The sequence below is a fragment of the Triticum dicoccoides genome, chromosome 3B (assembly GCF_002162155.2).
Source record: "Triticum dicoccoides isolate Atlit2015 ecotype Zavitan chromosome 3B, WEW_v2.0, whole genome shotgun sequence".
Classification (NCBI taxonomy): domain Eukaryota; kingdom Viridiplantae; phylum Streptophyta; class Magnoliopsida; order Poales; family Poaceae; genus Triticum; species Triticum dicoccoides.
This window is the reverse complement of record NC_041385.1, coordinates 443,622,305-443,639,264: the sequence shown is the minus strand read 5'-3', so window position 1 is coordinate 443,639,264 and position 16,960 is coordinate 443,622,305. Positions and strand designations below refer to the sequence as shown.

Here is a 16,960-nt window from a genome sequence, read left to right as displayed (position 1 = left end):
GATACATGGCAGATGACTTCCGTGACAACAAAAAAGGCTATGTTCGAAAGAAAACCACTAGTTCTAAGCTATGTTCAGTGAGTTCCATCGTGACGTGCGTGTTCCTTGACGATGAAGCAAGTCCATGATGATGACACCTATCTAATATTGAACCAAAAACTAACTTCTACTCTTTCTAGTCATGAACTTTTTACTTTGTTTTAGCATCAGATAAGTTCCAATGATATTACTCAGATGTAGGAATAGAAAGAAAAAAACAATAAGTATTCACGAAGGTTTATATCAACAAAATGGATTCCTCGAGCTCAGACAGAAAAAAATTAGTATTACATTATTTGAAGAAAGACACAGGGGAAGACGAAAAAGGGCGACCCGAGCATCACAAGTATCTTAAGATTGAATCGGAGCATGTTTCTCGGCTGCTAATCGGTCGTTGGTAAAAATGGCAGTTTCAGAGCTCGAACAACTGGAAACGGTGTCTGCCATTATGCGTGCTACTACATTGCCCATTTGCCACATATTAAAAACAGAGCAAACTCTGAGACCATTACACCACTCATCCGATCCAAGCTAGGGACATATACACAATAATATGAGAAGCGTAGCACTATTGAGTTTGGTACTTCTGTCAGCTCCTTGGGTGTCGGGAATCTGATTTTACGTGTTCTAGACGAGCTCATTTAGCACTTTTGTACATGTTGTCAATTGCGCCCTGCAAATAAATGAAGTAAGGTTAGCGCTGCTCGCTGTCCTGTTTGTACAAGGCATCAGAATACCAGAAGGAGCAAAACAATGCTGTCATGCTGATGAAATACGTAGTAAGTTCAGATTCTCGCAAAAAAAAAATTAGTAAGTTCAGAAATATCCACTGCATTGGTTTTCTGATGGTTTGAAAAAGGTCACCCAGTTCGTAAGATGATGAATCCAAGGGACAAGAAACAAATTGCACAAGGTCGTCCATGCATGTAAACGACGTATGCTTTTTTTTATTTTTATGTTTGAGGTGGATGTAGATGACATATGCTGAACATGGCTCACAGCAATGATTGGATGAACAATACCTGGTAGTACTTGAGCAACTGCGGCCGCTTCCTTTTATATGTTGGAGTGATCAGGTCACGCTCCATGTCAAACGGCACTGGGTCAAGGTGCACAGCTCTTATGAATTCAAAACCTTTGAGCTGCACAAAGATAAGTAGAAAGTTAGGCTGTGCACTGGAGTAAGCCGTGAATATCAACAGAAAAAAGAGCAAAACAAAAAAGCAATTATAAACAATATCACCTTCTTCTCTTTTCCTGTTTTTGAAAGTTCCCCTAAAATATATTCTTTTGCTTTTGGATTCTCACACAGTGCCTCAAAATCACCACTGATTCCATTTGCCTCAGCCCAACTCTCAAGGGCTTCCTTGTTAGGATTGACTACGGCAACAAGGAATGACTCAAAACTATTTCCATATACCCATATCTGGCAAATGTTTGCAAAATTGAAGAAAATATTTCAGATATTACAATAGAACGCAACATTAAGTACAACGAAGCATGAATAAACTATTTTGACTGGTTATATCATATAAAGAACAATGGTGCAGAAAAAAAAACTTATAAATCCTGGAAATTGAGCTCTATATACCGAGTCTATAGCAGAAACAACACCGTAAATGTTCTCCAAATTTTCAACTGCTACATATTCTCCTTGTGAAAGCTTGAAGATATTCTTCTTCCGATCAATGATCTTCATACTTCCATCAGGTTGCCACTCGCCAATGTCCCCTGTAAGCAGAAAAGGAAAAAAATGTTTTGAATCTCCACTTCGGATGAGGCACAATATAGAATAGTTTGTGCAGTATAATGACTACATCAACTAGAGCCGGGAGTGAATTTCTCGTTAGAACTTTTTCTATTAAACAATGGGATCTCCGTAGTACTGTTACCCAGGCTAAGGTGAGAAAGGACATGCAGACTAGATCCAGATTAACTGGGGTGAACTCTTATCCTCCATATGTTCCCTTCCACGTGGACCGATAATGCCACACATTCAGAGGCCTAGAATACTAGAATATTCACAGCCTAGAATATTTGACAAATGTTTATGTTCCATTATTTACTTTTGCAGCGACCACATAGTGGAAACAGATGACAACTTAAACACTGAAAGCAAGATGTACCTGTATGGAACCATCCATCAACCAAAACCTCCTCTGTAAGGTCTTCACGCCTGTAGTACCCTGAGAATAATGTTTCTCCCTTGATGCAGATTTCTCCACGAGGTGTGCTTGCAAGTGCATCATAATTCATGTCAGGGACAGATTCTAGGCGGGCATCAATATTTGGAACTGGAGGACCAACAGTCCCTATCATGGACATCTGATTTGGTAGCGAGACAAATGATCCAGCACAAGTTTCAGTGAGACCTAACATAGAAGAAGATCAAGGAGTAAGCCAGAAGTGATAGTTAGGTTGGCGAAGAAAGGCGAACGAAAAACATCAGCTTATGCAGATGAAGGATTGACCTAATTTAGGTAAAAGAACATACACAACTCTCTTTTTATGTTGTCAACCAGTTTAAGAATAGTGCACTAAAGACCATATAGTTCTGTTCAAAGAGTAAGCATTTCTTATTGATAACATAGATCTCAAAAGCTAACAACGTGGTTATACCTGTCATCTTTAACAGAAAACAGCTGATCTAATCCATACAAGTAAAATAATAAAGTTCACTGACCAAATGAAATAGAGTAGAAACATCAGGCGATCATGCAACTTGAACGATCATAACAGTAAAAAAAATAAAAATCGTATCCCAAGAAGAGAAAAAGATGTACCGTATCCTTGTAAAACATGTGCGCATGTCACCACTCGCAGGTATTCTTCCACATGAGTGGCAAGTGGGGCAGCTCCGGATAAAATTACACGGACATTTCCTCCAAGACCTTCTTTCACCTTATCGCAATAAACACAATTTCTAGAATATGAAGGCAGCAAGCTGGGAACACCATACAAACTGAAGAAGCAGTGACTGCCATGATGAAATACCTTACTGAAAACTACTTTGTCACATATTGCAGCAGCTTCATTGTGCTTAGCTCCCCTCATCATTCTAAACTGCTTGCTGCAAAACAAAATGTCTACATCATACTTGGATTTGTGACAGGTGAGGTCCTTTAATGATGCAGTGAGAATGTAGCTAGCCTAGGGCTGGGGCTAGGAGGGCTGTATCCTGGATCCAGCCCAAAGTTATAGAGTAAGTAAGCAGTTTTTGGCCCAAAAACTCTGGATCCCAGGAGACCAGCAGCTCCTAACCCAGGAGCCCACTACTCTTGGCCCAATCCTGGGTGCACCACTGGCTACGGACACTTAATAATTGAAGAACTTAGCATGGAGTCACTGGCAGTGCAAGCAAGTATTCCACACTTCCACCCAAAAAAGATAACTGCTCTGAGATTAGCAAACTTACAATTTGTAAGCAAGATTGAACATTGTACTCTTTATGAAACCACCAGCAGAGATTTTAGCTTGAAGCCCTGAAAAAAGTGTAAAGCAAAGGGATGAACCGTATGTAAAAATTTGCACTCAGAATCGGCTCCAAATTCTTTTGAACTTCGAACAGTAGAAGCAGATTGTGACAACGGATAGCCCAAGAACAGTACATCAAGTTAATGCATGATCGCCTGATGCATCAACAGCGAAAAAGAACCATAGAAGGGAGGGTACATCCTGGACAGGTTCTTGGGCTTTTGCTGGTCATGTTCTGCTGGAACTGCCAGTTTTGGGTGCATCCTGGACAGTTCAAGACATGCTGTGCCTCGTGCAATCTCACCGACAGAAGCTTGTGTTTTTGTTAGAAACAAGACACAGAAAAGATGTGGTAGAGGGGTTGCATTGGAGGTTAGGTCTTAAACAGATAATCACCTTTAGTGAGCAGGGGAAAGGGGGTGTTTTTAGCTCTGTTTGGGGATGAGGGTGTCTCAGTCGAGTTAATAAATCTAGGCAGTTGCTTTGTTAATCTATTCATTCATGATATGCCAAACGAAATAAAATGGAGATGCACGTTTGTTTATGGCGAATCGCAAAACCATCTACGTCATCATATGTGGGATCTCCTCTGCTGCATCAGGACCTTGGTTCCTTGGCTGATGGCGGGAGATTCCAATGAAATTGTGCTAAAATTATGTTTACTGAAATTATGCTAAGATATGTTTGCTGAAATGAAAATTTTCATGTAAGTTACTTGAGAGTATCTGATAATTACCAATGGAGCATATTTAAAGTGATAAAGGATTACAATACATGTGTACAAGTGGTATATGACTATATGAGGAGTGAGAGTACATACTCCCATGTGCACAGCACCACTTACATATGTCTATTTAGAAGTGCGCTGACTGCAAGGGTTACGACGAAAACATATAGTTATGTTTCTTATACAACTATAATGGTCTGAACGCGTATTTCATTACCCCGCACAAGAATAAGCAGTGCGGGTCTCTATCTTATTCCTCCAATTAGTGTAGGAATTAGTCTCTCAGCAGTGAACGTGGAAGCTGTAACCTTATTTTAATATTATTTTAATATTAGATAGAAATGTTAGGATAGAAATGTTAGGCGACTCAAGCAGACCCTTACCAGAAAATATCCGATCAAGAACACGTGGCACAGCACATAAGATAGTTGGTTTCAGTGTACCAATATCCTCAACCAGTAACTTAACATCCTGCACCATATTTTAAATAGTCAATACAGGTGCAAAAGCACAACCCCGAGAAGGATTCAGGTGAACACATAATGAGCTTACCCCACGCCAAAATCCAATAGATGCACCATGGAACATAAACAGCTCTTCCACAACTCGGTCAAAGATATGAGCAAGAGGAAGGTAAGACATATAAACGTCTGTTTCCTCCAGCTGAGATTATCACATAGCAAAATAAATTAAATATTAATTGGTCGTGAGGTAAAATTACATGGCATAATGGCTGCTGGCATCTTACCCGCTCGTTTACAGAATTAAGAAGCCGGTCCACACCTGCAATGAGACAGATAATGCTCGCATTGGAGATCAGTACACCTTTGGGGTCACCAGTAGTTCCACTAGTGTACATTATAGTACATATATCTGTCCTTTGATTCACTGGAAGATCAAATTCTTGGTCACCTGCCTGCAGATAAGATGCCACAAGGAAAGTGCATAGTTAATAACTGTGTCGATAAGATCATCACAGTAAAATGTTTTACATCAATTGGAAAACTAGAATATTTAGATGTTTGATGTATTGTGAGTGCAAATGTATTGTGTGATCTAGCACAGGTAGCAAAAATGATCTAAGGAAATCTAATCACAGATGGTAACAACAAATGAACAAATAACTTGACAAGTTTGCAGCCAATAACCATTAGATTCCTTATTCTGATGTTCCACGAATGAGATTACATTAAATGTTTGCTCATCCAGTCATTCACTAAAGTGAGGATACAGTTAGACATAATACTGAAGTGCGGAACACAACATCATGAAATATTCATATTTAAGAAACAATATTCAGAAGACAGTTAGACATAATACTGAAGTGTGGAACACAACATCATGAAATATTCATACTTAAGAAACAATATTCAGAAGAATCCACATGCAAAGCTGACGACCTATCTTACCAAAGATATGAACTCATCCCATGAGTATATTGAGAGCCCACACTTGGAAACTTCTTCCTTTTGTTCTTGTGTCACTTTACCAAAACTCACAATGGCTACAAACAAAATAATATATTTGCTTTATAGGTGGAAACCTTTTGGTATTAGATGATGAGATCTATCTAGGATAAGTGAAACTCACTTTTCAAGAACTCAGTTGACTTGGGAAATGTCTTTAAGAGCTGTCAAATTGAGATAAAAGAGAGATATTAATAACAGAAAACCCATTAGCATGGTTGCATCACAACTGTGATAATTTTGGCGTGTTGAACATAAATGGACAAAATCATTAGGTAATTGCTCAACAGTAGAGAGCTGTGTTGACAGATGGAATGTTTTCTATTAATACGAACTAACGCTCCTATTAATCCAAACAGCTTATGGGACTGTACAGAGCATAACTGACAACAAGAAACTTTTGAAGCCTTGTTTGGTTGGCCCCAAGCCAGCCAGGATCTCGGCCAAAAAAAACTGGGCTTGTCTGGGATTGGGCTACCCAAAAGGGGCTTTAGGGATATAAAAGACAGTTGGTGTACTGCTTTGTAGTGTTTCCACTTTCCTAGGTCACCGACCGAATAGGGGTCATTGGGTCAACATGCATCATCCCCCGGGCAAAGGCATGAATACCAAATATTGAAAAGAGAAGTTTATGGGACATCGCAAGCATACAAATTCTACATATGAGATGATGAAGGAAACAAACCTCCGCAACTTTCTTCTCCTCTGCAAAGGCAATCTCAACTTCTGCATGGCACAGAATAAACTCTATCGCACCAGCCCCTACAAAAAGAGCATCGTCAATAAGCAGGTTGAAATGTATCATCAGTATTGTTTCTTTTATCGTTTGTAATGTGGGGAAAAGGATCCATACTAAGGATGTTCAATTGCATAGTGCTCTGCTCAGATATTAGATTACTTGTTTGCCACATGTTTCAAGGATGTGGTGGGGCTTTTCATTCTTTTTTTAAGATGTGATTTTAGCTTGATTATGATTTCAGAAATCTTAAATAGTGCAAAGCATATGAATATCGAGACACGCTTCTCAATGAAGTGTATAATTCACTGATGCGCAACAAACAAAAAAACTGAAAGAGGGACATACTGCAAGCCCCTCAATGTCATAAAATGGAGATGTCAGGATATATACCAAGAGTGTCATATAATGGAACACAGTAGACTCCATGGGCATTGCAAGCCTGCAAGGGATAGAGATTGCAAGTGAATTAAGTTTGTAAGAGATACATGGCAAACATAGTGCTCTTGATTGGTTAAGGAAAACTCCAGAAGTCCAACAAGATGAAAATAGTTACTTGTTGCAAGAATGAATTAAATGCTGCATGCAGTAGAATAAGATTTTACCTCCATCGTGATAATCCATTCAGGGCTATTAGCGCCATATATACCGCAACGACTGCCCTGCAAAATTATCCAGTTTTAAAAAAAATTAGTCATCACGAAATAACCTTAATCATGAAACATCAAAGTGACTCCCCCGAGCTAATAAAAAATTCACATAATGTTTAATTTCATGTGTTCATTCAAGATGAGAAAACATATCACCTAACTGAAAAATGTTTTAAGTAAATAAGCATTAGAGTGAATAGAATAGCAAATACATAAGAAACGAAAGCAAACCTTCGTGAGTCCACAGCTCCTAATAGAGTTACCGATTTTATTTGCAATGCCAAACACCTCCTTATATGTTCTCCAAACGTATGCACCAGCCTATTTGTTTAGACCACACAAATCATACTTTAGCAAGAATTCTACTGCTTTTATATTTCAGGGGGAAAGTTGTACAAGGAATGATCGACCAAATGGTACCTTCCCATCAACAATCTCACGGTGACCAAGCATTCTGTTGTTTGGATACTTCTCCACTGCCATTCTGTGTATGAGAACACGTCATTGAAACTCAAAGCTAAATAAGCTCAGTAAGACAAAAGGTCGCCAGATTTAAGAGTTTTAGGTCAGCAGTCAAAATGCAACGAACCAACTTGCTCGGTAAATTTCCTTGGTTAACTAACCCGAAACAAACCAGACACTATTGACCAATCTGACATCAGCGTTCCCACCCACAAAAGACTACGGAGAAAGTGAATTCAATTTGATGACAGGTTTGCGTGTCAGCGATTTGATGCTTTCTTCCACAGCTGATTAACAGTTTTAGAGGGTCATGAACGAGCGGGAAATAGTACTGCTGAGTTCGAACTAGTAATCTTTACTTTATTCCTCTGCTTTAAAGAAAATTATCACTCCATAGAAACAGCGTACTACTGATCCAGAATTTAAAGGCATTTAAAGAGTGAGTCTATACAACTGCCCAACCAACAGAGCAACTAATAAACAAGATCCTTTTCAAAAAAACTAATACTAAACAAGATATCGGAGCCGAAATGCAAAGAGGAAATTCAGATAAATGCAGAGTACTAGGGTCATTTTGTCGAGGGCGTGGGGGACAGATCCCGAGGGCTAGCATACGCAAGAAAACCGACATAAATGCCATAAAGAATAGGGTTCATGCGAGTAGTAGTTAGTTGGACGGGAGGCAAAGGAGAATCAGGCATAGTATCAAACCCCAGTCTCCGTGCAGTACTAGCAAGGACAGCGACAAATCACCACGACCAAATAAATACTCAATAGAAGAAAACATCCTCCGCGTCCCACCCACTACGCGTGAACAAAACCACCGGATTCAATCCTTTGACCAACGCCACCGAAAAGAGAAATAATCCAGGAGCCATCAATGGAGCAGAGGATGAAGCAGCCAGGGGCCTCGGAGGAGCAAGGAGAGCTCACCGGAAGATGTCGTAGCAGCTGTCCAGGCCGTCGACGGGCGCCGGGAAGCCGTCGCGGGCGAAGGCGCTCCGGTAGGTGGGCCCCACCGAGGGCCGGCCGTCGGCGGCCGGGCGGCCCTCCTCGACCTTCAACACGTGCTGCATCTCCGCCATCCCTCTCCCTCCTGCTTGCTCCGGTAGCCTTGCCTAGCTCTTGCTGCGCTTCGAAATGGACCGAAGTAGAAAGAAGCGTGGAGACGGGGGGGCTAAATAGTAATACTCCTTGACAGAAATGAGATATTGGTGGGTGGGTGCAGCGGGGAGCGGTGGGGCCACCTGGCATGGACAGTGGGAGGTTGGGCCGCCCAGCGGCTGTGGGGCTTGCGTGGGCCGCTGGTTGGTGGGGCAGGTGACCGGTGCGACCTTCCTTGTCGAGACTCAGGTGGTCGCTCATCCAGACGTATCTACAGGGACATGGCATTTTTGCGGACAGGGATTATTGGTGGCATCAGCTCTCCAGTTTTCTTCATTTCTGGGCAAAAAACGGTTGAATTTTAATTAAGTGTCGATGGGTTTGACATGATTTTGATTTAAACCGCTATGCATTCATTACGGTGGCTGTGTGACCCTGTCAGGTATTATTATTACTGGAACTAACTCGTTTAAGACGTGGTTTTCATCGTGCAACATGTGGATGGTTATTTGTCGTTGACGATGAACAGTGTTATAAAGACTAAAAATATACGCAAAAGTTATACTGAGGCTGTGAGAATTAATATAGATGCGGTAAAAAAATATACCATGCCGTAGGGGCTTCTAGATTCTCGGTTAATCAGAACATGTTTGATGAAAAAACTTGGAAGATAATATGGAAAGTGCTTGCACGCATGGCCCCACAAACATTTTGCAAAAAGTTATTTTACTAGTGCATGCATATGCATATTGTTGGAAATATTAGCGCTTTTCCGACTAATCTAATACACAACTATATAATAAAGATGACAAATACGGTATGCATCTCATACCGATACCTAAGCATGTGAGCACATACAATACACAGAACTGAAATATCTATGAACAGTATATATACGGCCAGCACATGAACAAGCAAATAGGGGATGAACAAGTCATACCCTGTCGGGTATATACCCTCCGTGCTTACTGTTAGTTATTTTGTTGCAAGATATGGCTCGTCTATAAAATATAAGGTGAGTGTTGATCCTACTATGTGTGTCGTGCAGTCCAAAGCATTTATATAGAGTGCACACATCTAGGGGGAGTCCGCCTATATTTTGTAGATGATGGGTTTGCTTATATTCTTTTGTGTACTCTTATGTGCAAATATCGTATTGTCATCAATCCATCAAAAAGGGGGAGATTGTAAGGGCATATTTCACCTCATGTGGTTTTGGTGATTGATGACAATGCATTTGCGGACTAATCGTGTGCATTGAGCATTTCAGATATCTCATGTTTAGGCACAAGACGATTCATTGCCCCTCGGAGTCTAGTGAAGACGGGATTTTCTCTACGTTTCTTTTCGGTGGATTTGAGTCGTAGAAAAGTCGTAATATTAAGAGGGGATTCACTTTGGAAAGGTTTGGGTGGAATCACCACGTACACGTTTGTTCATTTGCACCACCTTTCCTTTGCCTCTTTGGAGCAACCACCGTGTATGTGTGTCTCTGCAAAATGAAGGACTCCTAGTGTTGTTGTGTTGTGGCATGCGGTAGTACTGCTCAAGGGAGCAGTAGTACCGCAGAGGCCCACGGTAGTACCGGCCAGGGACACGGTAGTACCGTAGGCCCTTGCGGTAGTACCGCTCCCCGGGCGCGATAGTACCGTGACCTCGGGCCCAGCACAGCAGCACGAGCGGAAGTAGGGGGCGGATGTAATTTTTTACATCTGCGTCCTACACGGCAGTACCGCTCCATGTATGCGGTAGTACCGTGTCGGATTTTTGCACATACCAAAACTCAGCGAAAGTAGCCACGGATGTATATTTTTATTCGTCCGTGCCTTCCCAACCCAGGCAAACCCTGCCTTGCGGTAGTACCGCAAGGGCGAGCGGTAGTGCCGCTCCTGCGGTTCTACCGCTCTTTGCTTCAACGCAACAGGGCTGGCCTGGCTCCTGCCGTGCAAGCGGTAGTACTGTAGTGCCTCGCAGTAGTACCACAGGCCCTTGCGGTAGTACCGCATGTCTGGTGCGGTAGTACCGCATGTCGCGGGCTGGATAAGTGGGTAACGGTTGGATTTGACCTATCACTATATAAGGGGAGTCTTCTTCTTCGAATTGACTACCTCTTCCATCCCTAAGCTCCATTATTGCTCTAAGCTTCATTTTCGCCCGATCTCTCTCCCTATCCAATCAAACTTGTTGATTCTCTAGGTATTAGTTGAGAATGCCTTGATCTACACTTCCACCAAGAGAATTTTGATTTCCCCCCACTAATCCCTTGCGGATCTTGTTACTCTTGGGTGTTTGAGCACCCTAGACGGTTGAGGTCACCGCAGAGCCATAGTCCATTGTGGTGAAGCTTCGTGGTGTCGTTGGGAGCCTTCAATTAAGTTGTGAAGATTGTCCCAACCTTGTTTGTAAAGGTTCAGTCGCCGCCTCCAAGGGCATCAATAGTGGAATCACGTCATCTCGCATTGTGTGAGGACGTGAGGAGAATACGTTGGCCCTAGTGGATTCTTGGGGAGCATTGTGCCTCCACACCGCTCCAACGGAGACGTACTTCCCCTCAAAGGGAAGGAACTTCGGTAACACATCCTCGTCTCCATCGACTCCACTTTTGGTTATTTCTCACCTTTACTTGTGCAAGCTTATTTTGTGTTCTATCCCTTGCTTGCTTGTGTGCTTGTTGTTGTTGTTGCATCATATAGATTGCTCACCTAGTTGCATATATAAACAACCTACTTTGATGCAAAGTTTAATTTGGTAAAGAAAAGCTAAAAATTGTTAGTTGCCTATTCACCCCCCCCTCTAGTCAACTATATTGATCCTTTTAATTGGTATCAGAGCCTCGTCTCTTTATTAAGGACTTTGCCGTTCTAAGAGTATAGTTGACACCATAGATGATGAGGAGGATCACCCCGGTGTGAATCCTTCTTCGTCTATGGCCGATGGGGGATCCCCGGTCTCACGTGAGGAATTCAATGCGGCTTTGGACACATTGAAAACCTCCATGACGACCGAGGTCAAAGGCATGTTCAAGGAGTTTCTTGATGGTCTTAAGTTATCTACCGCACTGTTGGAAGTGGTCGCTTCCACTAACAAGGTGGCGGATGCTAACTCCGATAAGGGGGGAAGCTTCTAGTGATAAAATTCCCTTGCCTATTGGTAGAAGTGGAAACGGCATCTTTTCCCATGTTGAACCACCTCTTACATATGGACGACCGGTTCCCTCCAGTCATTTGAATCATGTTGGTCCTCCTCCTAAGTTTGTGAAAAATGAGGATTTTGCCTCTTGGGTCTACCGATTTAAACGTTATTTAAATCATAGTAACACTAGCTTTTGGAGAATTATTGAGCAAGGTTTCTACACGCATGATCCAAGCAACTTCACCCCTAGAGAAGCCGCGGATAATCAATTCAACGAGTCCGCTCTCTTCATTATTCAAGATGCAATTCCACCCAAAGATATTGCTCATCTCCGACCCTTCACCGTGGCCAAGGAAGCTTGGGAACATGTGGTTTCCATTTACAAGGGAAGCAGCATTCAACGCTCCAACTATGAAGTGGTGCAAGATGAGCCGATGAGTTTGCGATGAATGAAGATGAAGAACCTCGTGAGCTCTACCGGAGATTAGCCACTCTCGTGGTCTCACTCCGAGATCATGGGAGCAAGGATACTGATGACAATTGGATCAAGCGCAATTTTCTCAAGGCCATGATGCCCTACCACAAGGCCATGTCATCCGTCATCCGTCAAATGCTAGACTTCCATACCTTGTCCTCAAGTGAAGTGTTGGATGAGTTTGTTGCTATTAGAATCTTGGACAAGACCGCCGACAATGCGGTGATGCGCTCTCAACGGGCGAAGAAACCCAACCTAGCTTTGAAGGCCAAGGCAAGTGTGGAAGAAGAGGATAAAGAGGAAGACGAGGAGAGCAACCCCGAAGATACAAAATATGATTACCATGAGCACATGGCTCTCGCTTCAAGGCAATTTTGGAGCAAGAAGAACTCAAGGCCCAACTTCAACAAGAAAAACTCAAGTGGCATCAAGGGCAAGCAACGTGTGAGGACATGCTACAATTGTGGCAATGTGAGCCACTTTGTTGCGGAGTGCCCTTACGAGAAGCGGGAAGACAATGGTGGCAAGCTTATCCGAAAAGGCAAAGCCAAGTCCTTCCCCAACAAGAACAACTTCACCAAAAAGACTCCTTCCAAGGGGTTGGTGGCTCAATAAGACTACAGTGAGGATGATGAAGATGGTGAGGCGATGGCCATGGCCTCCGTTGCCATTGCCACCACTCCACGGGTGTCTCTCTTTGACTCACCCAACGAGAACATCACCGCCAAGTGCCTCATGGCCAAAGCCACCAACAAGGTATCCCCCAACATTAAAACTACCATCATTACCAATCCTTCCTTGATGGATTGCATTGATGACGGTGAGGGGTCTAATGAGGAAGTGAAGGAGTTTGAGTCTTTCATGAGTAAGCTCAAGGGTAAATCCAAGAAGCACTTTGTTGCTCTCTTGGAACAACTTGGTGAAGCCAATGACATGATCGAGGCTCATGAAGAAAACATCTCTAAGATGGAAGGTCATAGTCGTGACTATGCTGATGGGATATCGGATATCTCTAATGCGATTGAGGAAGAGCGTGGTCATAGTTTGGCTCTTGAGGAGTCACACAACAATAACCATGCTAAATTAAAGAAAGATCTTAATCATGCTCTTGTTGTATCTCATGTGCTCAATTCCGAGAAGGCTAAACTTGGGGTTGATCATGCTAGACTCAAGGAGGAGTTTGAGATACTTGACAAGGCTCACAAGGCCTTGAAGGGTGCTCATGCGAGCCTCAAGGAGTCTCATGATCAACTCCAAGTGAAGCTAACCAAGGAGAAAGCCACTTTTCCTCATATGGTCTTAATTGATAATGCAAATGATACTAACCCGTGTTGTGAGCATGTGCATCTTGTGGAGGAGAATGCCAAGTTGAAGGAGCAACTTGAGAAAGGCCTTGTGTCTTGCATACAAGGTGACAAGAACCTCAACGATCTTTTGAGCAATCAAAAGGAAGTTGTGGGAAAGGAGGGAATTGGGTTTGCACCCAAGTCCAAGAACAACAAGAAGAATGACAAGGACAAACAACCTCTTCCTCTCAAGCAAACTTTTGTGAAGGAGGGAGAGGGTGATCCTAAGGAGAAGAAGAAAAACAATGTGAAGGGTGGTGGTGTCAAGAAGGGCATTGCCACTCCTTCCAACAAAGCCGACGACTTTAACCCCTCTTATGTGCTATGCCGTGCTAGTGATGGGCATGTGTATGCCAAATTTGTTGGTTCTCCTTATGAGTACATTGAATGGTCTGGTCTATTTGGGTTCCTAAGACCCTCGTTACTAACATCAAAGGACCCATTACTAAATGGGTACCTAAAACCAAGCATTGATCTCTTATAGGTGTTTGCTTTCGGTGGGGGATCATGGTTGCTCGATAGTGGAGCCACAAATCATATGACCGGAAGCAAGGACTTGGTGGTGGACGTGCACAAGGTCTCATCTATGCCCACCAATGTCGAGTGGGGTGATGTCTCGTCTTCTAAAATATTGGGTCTTCGCAAGGTTGACATTTCTCATGATCTCACGATCGAGAAAGTCATGCTTGTTGAGTCCCTTGCATACAATTTACTTTCCATTTGTCAACTTGCAATCATGGGCTTTGCCACATTCTTTGATATTTATACCGCGACCCTCTCGTGGAGCAAGACTCTTAAAGTAACCTTTGTTGGGCATGTCGAGAACGGTCTTTATGTGATTAACTTTTTAGAGCGACCCACTAAGACCGCGACATGCCTAATGGCAAAAGTTGACGTGAGATGGCGTTGGCATCACCGTTTAGCCCATGTCAATATGAGATATTTGCAAAGTCTTCTCAAGGGGAACCATTTTGTTGGACTAACAAATGTTAGTTTTGCCAAAGATCGTGCTTGCAGTGCTTGTATCGAAGGAAAGTTACATGAGAAGGTTCACCCTCCCACAACTATCATCTACTCAAAGAGACCCTTAGAGCTCCTTCACATGGATCTCTTTGGGCCTCCATCCTTTGATAGTCTTGGGGGTAGGAAGTATTGCTTGGTGATTGTGGATGATTATTCAAGATACACTTGGGTATATTTCTTCAAGAGGAAGAGTGAGACTCAACAAACCGTCATCGACTTTGCAAATGAAGCTCAACGTCAACACAATGCAAAGATCTTGACAATAAGAAGTAACAACAGCACCGAGTTCAAGAACTACACCTTGGATGAGTTCCATAGTGATGAGGGGATCAAGTATCAATATTCCGCACCTTACACCCCTCAACAAAATGGTTTAGCGGAGAGAAAGAACCGGACGTTGATGGACGTGGCAAGGACCATGATGGCAGAGTTCAAGTCTCCCTACAACTTTTGGGCCGAAGCCATCAACACCGCTTGCCATGCATCCAATCGGCTCTATCTCCGCAAGGGCTTGAACAAGACTCCATATGAGATACTTACCGGTACAAGCCCAATCTCAAGTACTTCTGGGTGTTCGGTTGTAAGTGTTTCATTCTCAAGAAAGGTACTCATTTGTCTAAATTTGAGGCTAGATCTCATGAGGGCATATTTGTTGGTTATGCTACAAACTCTCATGCTTACCGTGTCCTCAACAAGTCCACGAGACTCATTGATGAGACATGTAACGTGGAGTTTGACAAGAATAACGGCTCCCAAGTGGAGAAAAGTGGTACCTATGATGTAGGTGATGAAACTCCTCCCCAAGCCATAAGAAGAATGGGTGTTGGTCATATCCTACCCATTGAGGAGCCCCTTGTGGCCGAAGGAGAAGGACAATGCTCCACTCAAGTGGATCCATCACCAACCCAAGACCCACATGAAGGAAATATGCCCTAGATGAAATAATAAAGTTATTATTTATTTCCTTATTTCATGATAAGTTTTTATTATTCATGCTAGAATTGTATTAACCGGAAACTTAGTACATGTGTGAATACGTAGACAAAACATAGTGTCCGTAGTATGCCTCTACTTAACTAGCTCGTTAATAAAATATGGTTATGTTTCCTAACCATAGAAATGTGTTGCTGTTTGATGAATGGGATCACATCATTAGGAGAATGATGTGATGGATAAGACCCATCCATTAGCTTAGCATTATGATCGTTACAGTTTCATTGCTACTGCTTTCTTCATGACTTATACATGTTCCTCAGACTATGAGATTATGCAACTCCCGAATACCGGAGGAACACCTTGTGTGCTATCAAACGTCACAACGTAACTGGGTGATTATAAAGATGCTCTACAGGTGTCTCCAAAGGTGTTTGTTGGGTTGGCATAGATCGAGATTAGGATTTGTCACTCTGTGTATTGGAGAGGTATCTATGGGCCCTCTCGGTAATGCTCATCACTACAAGCCTTGCAAGCAATGTGGCTAATGAGTTAGTAGCGGGATGAAGCATTATGGAACGAGTAAAGAGACTTGCCAGTAACGATATTTAACTAGGTATGATGATACCGACGATCGAATCTTGGGCAAGTAACATAATGATGGCAAAGGGAACAACGTATGTTTTTATGCAGTTTGACTGATAAAGATCTTCGTAGAATATGTTGGAGCCAATATATTGCAAGACATATATCATGTGTTCTCATCTTGGAATATTCAATCCGACAAGACAAAACTTTGAAGGGTAAAGATTCAATTCATCATAACAAGAGTATAGAGGGGAGAAACATCATATGATCCGACTATATTAACAAAGCCCATGATATAGATCATGAGAGAGAGAGAGATCAAACACATAGCTACTGGTACAAATCCTCAGCCCCGAGGGTGGACTACTCCCTCCTCATCGTGGTGGCTGCCGGGATGATGAAGATGGCCACCGGAGATGATTCCCCCCTCCGGCAGGGTGCCAGAACGGGGTCTAGATTGGTTTTCATGGATACAGAGACCTTGCAGTGGCGGAACTTCTAATCTAGGGCTACCCCGAAGGTTTTTGAAATATTTGTGAATTTATAGGGTGAAGAAGGGGTGCGGGAGGCCACCGAGGTGGGCAAAACCCACCTGGGGGTGCCTGGGGGCCCAGGCGCGCCCTGGTGGATTGTCCCCCCTCTCGAGGCCCTATTCGTACTAAAATCTCCAAAAATTTACGCGGTGTTTGGACTCCATTTGATATTGATTTCCTATGATGTAAAAAACAAGCAAAAAACAACAACTGACACTGGGCATTGGGTCAATAGGTTAGTCCTGAAAAATGATATAAAGTTGCTATAAAAT

At 42.7% G+C, this 16,960-nt stretch overlaps 1 protein-coding gene across 1 annotated transcript; it reads right to left on the bottom strand.

Moving 5' to 3' along the window:
* Window positions 1–305: 305 nt before the first annotated feature.
* On the bottom strand, window positions 306–8,709 carry LOC119276431 (long chain acyl-CoA synthetase 4-like). The gene is made up of 19 exons (XM_037557482.1): window positions 8,488–8,709; window positions 7,513–7,576; window positions 7,324–7,413; window positions 7,048–7,104; window positions 6,836–6,884; window positions 6,392–6,468; window positions 5,831–5,870; window positions 5,650–5,744; window positions 4,989–5,156; window positions 4,793–4,903; window positions 4,624–4,711; window positions 3,455–3,521; window positions 3,034–3,109; window positions 2,823–2,940; window positions 2,166–2,411; window positions 1,631–1,770; window positions 1,283–1,465; window positions 1,062–1,181; window positions 306–712 (listed from the first exon to the last, which is right to left on the bottom strand). Exons 1-19 carry the CDS (start codon window positions 8,637–8,639, stop codon window positions 677–679), a joined length of 1,977 nt encoding a protein of 658 aa, XP_037413379.1. The 5' UTR covers window positions 8,640–8,709; the 3' UTR covers window positions 306–676.
* Between the last annotated feature and the right edge of the window lie 8,251 nt (window positions 8,710–16,960).

Excerpts from the sequence above, each read along its gene's own strand:
- LOC119276431 (XM_037557482.1), bottom strand. The coding sequence starts at position 8,639 with ATGGCGGAGATGCAGCACGTGTTGAAGGTCGAGGAGGGCCGCCCGGCC. Across the intron at positions 4,712-4,792 it reads CTATTGGATTTTGGCGTGGG|GATGTTAAGTTACTGGTTGA; the intron begins GTAAGCTCATTA and ends AATATGGTGCAG. Across the intron at positions 1,771-2,165 it reads TGATGGATGGTTCCATACAG|GGGACATTGGCGAGTGGCAA; the intron begins GTACATCTTGCT and ends TTCTGCTTACAG.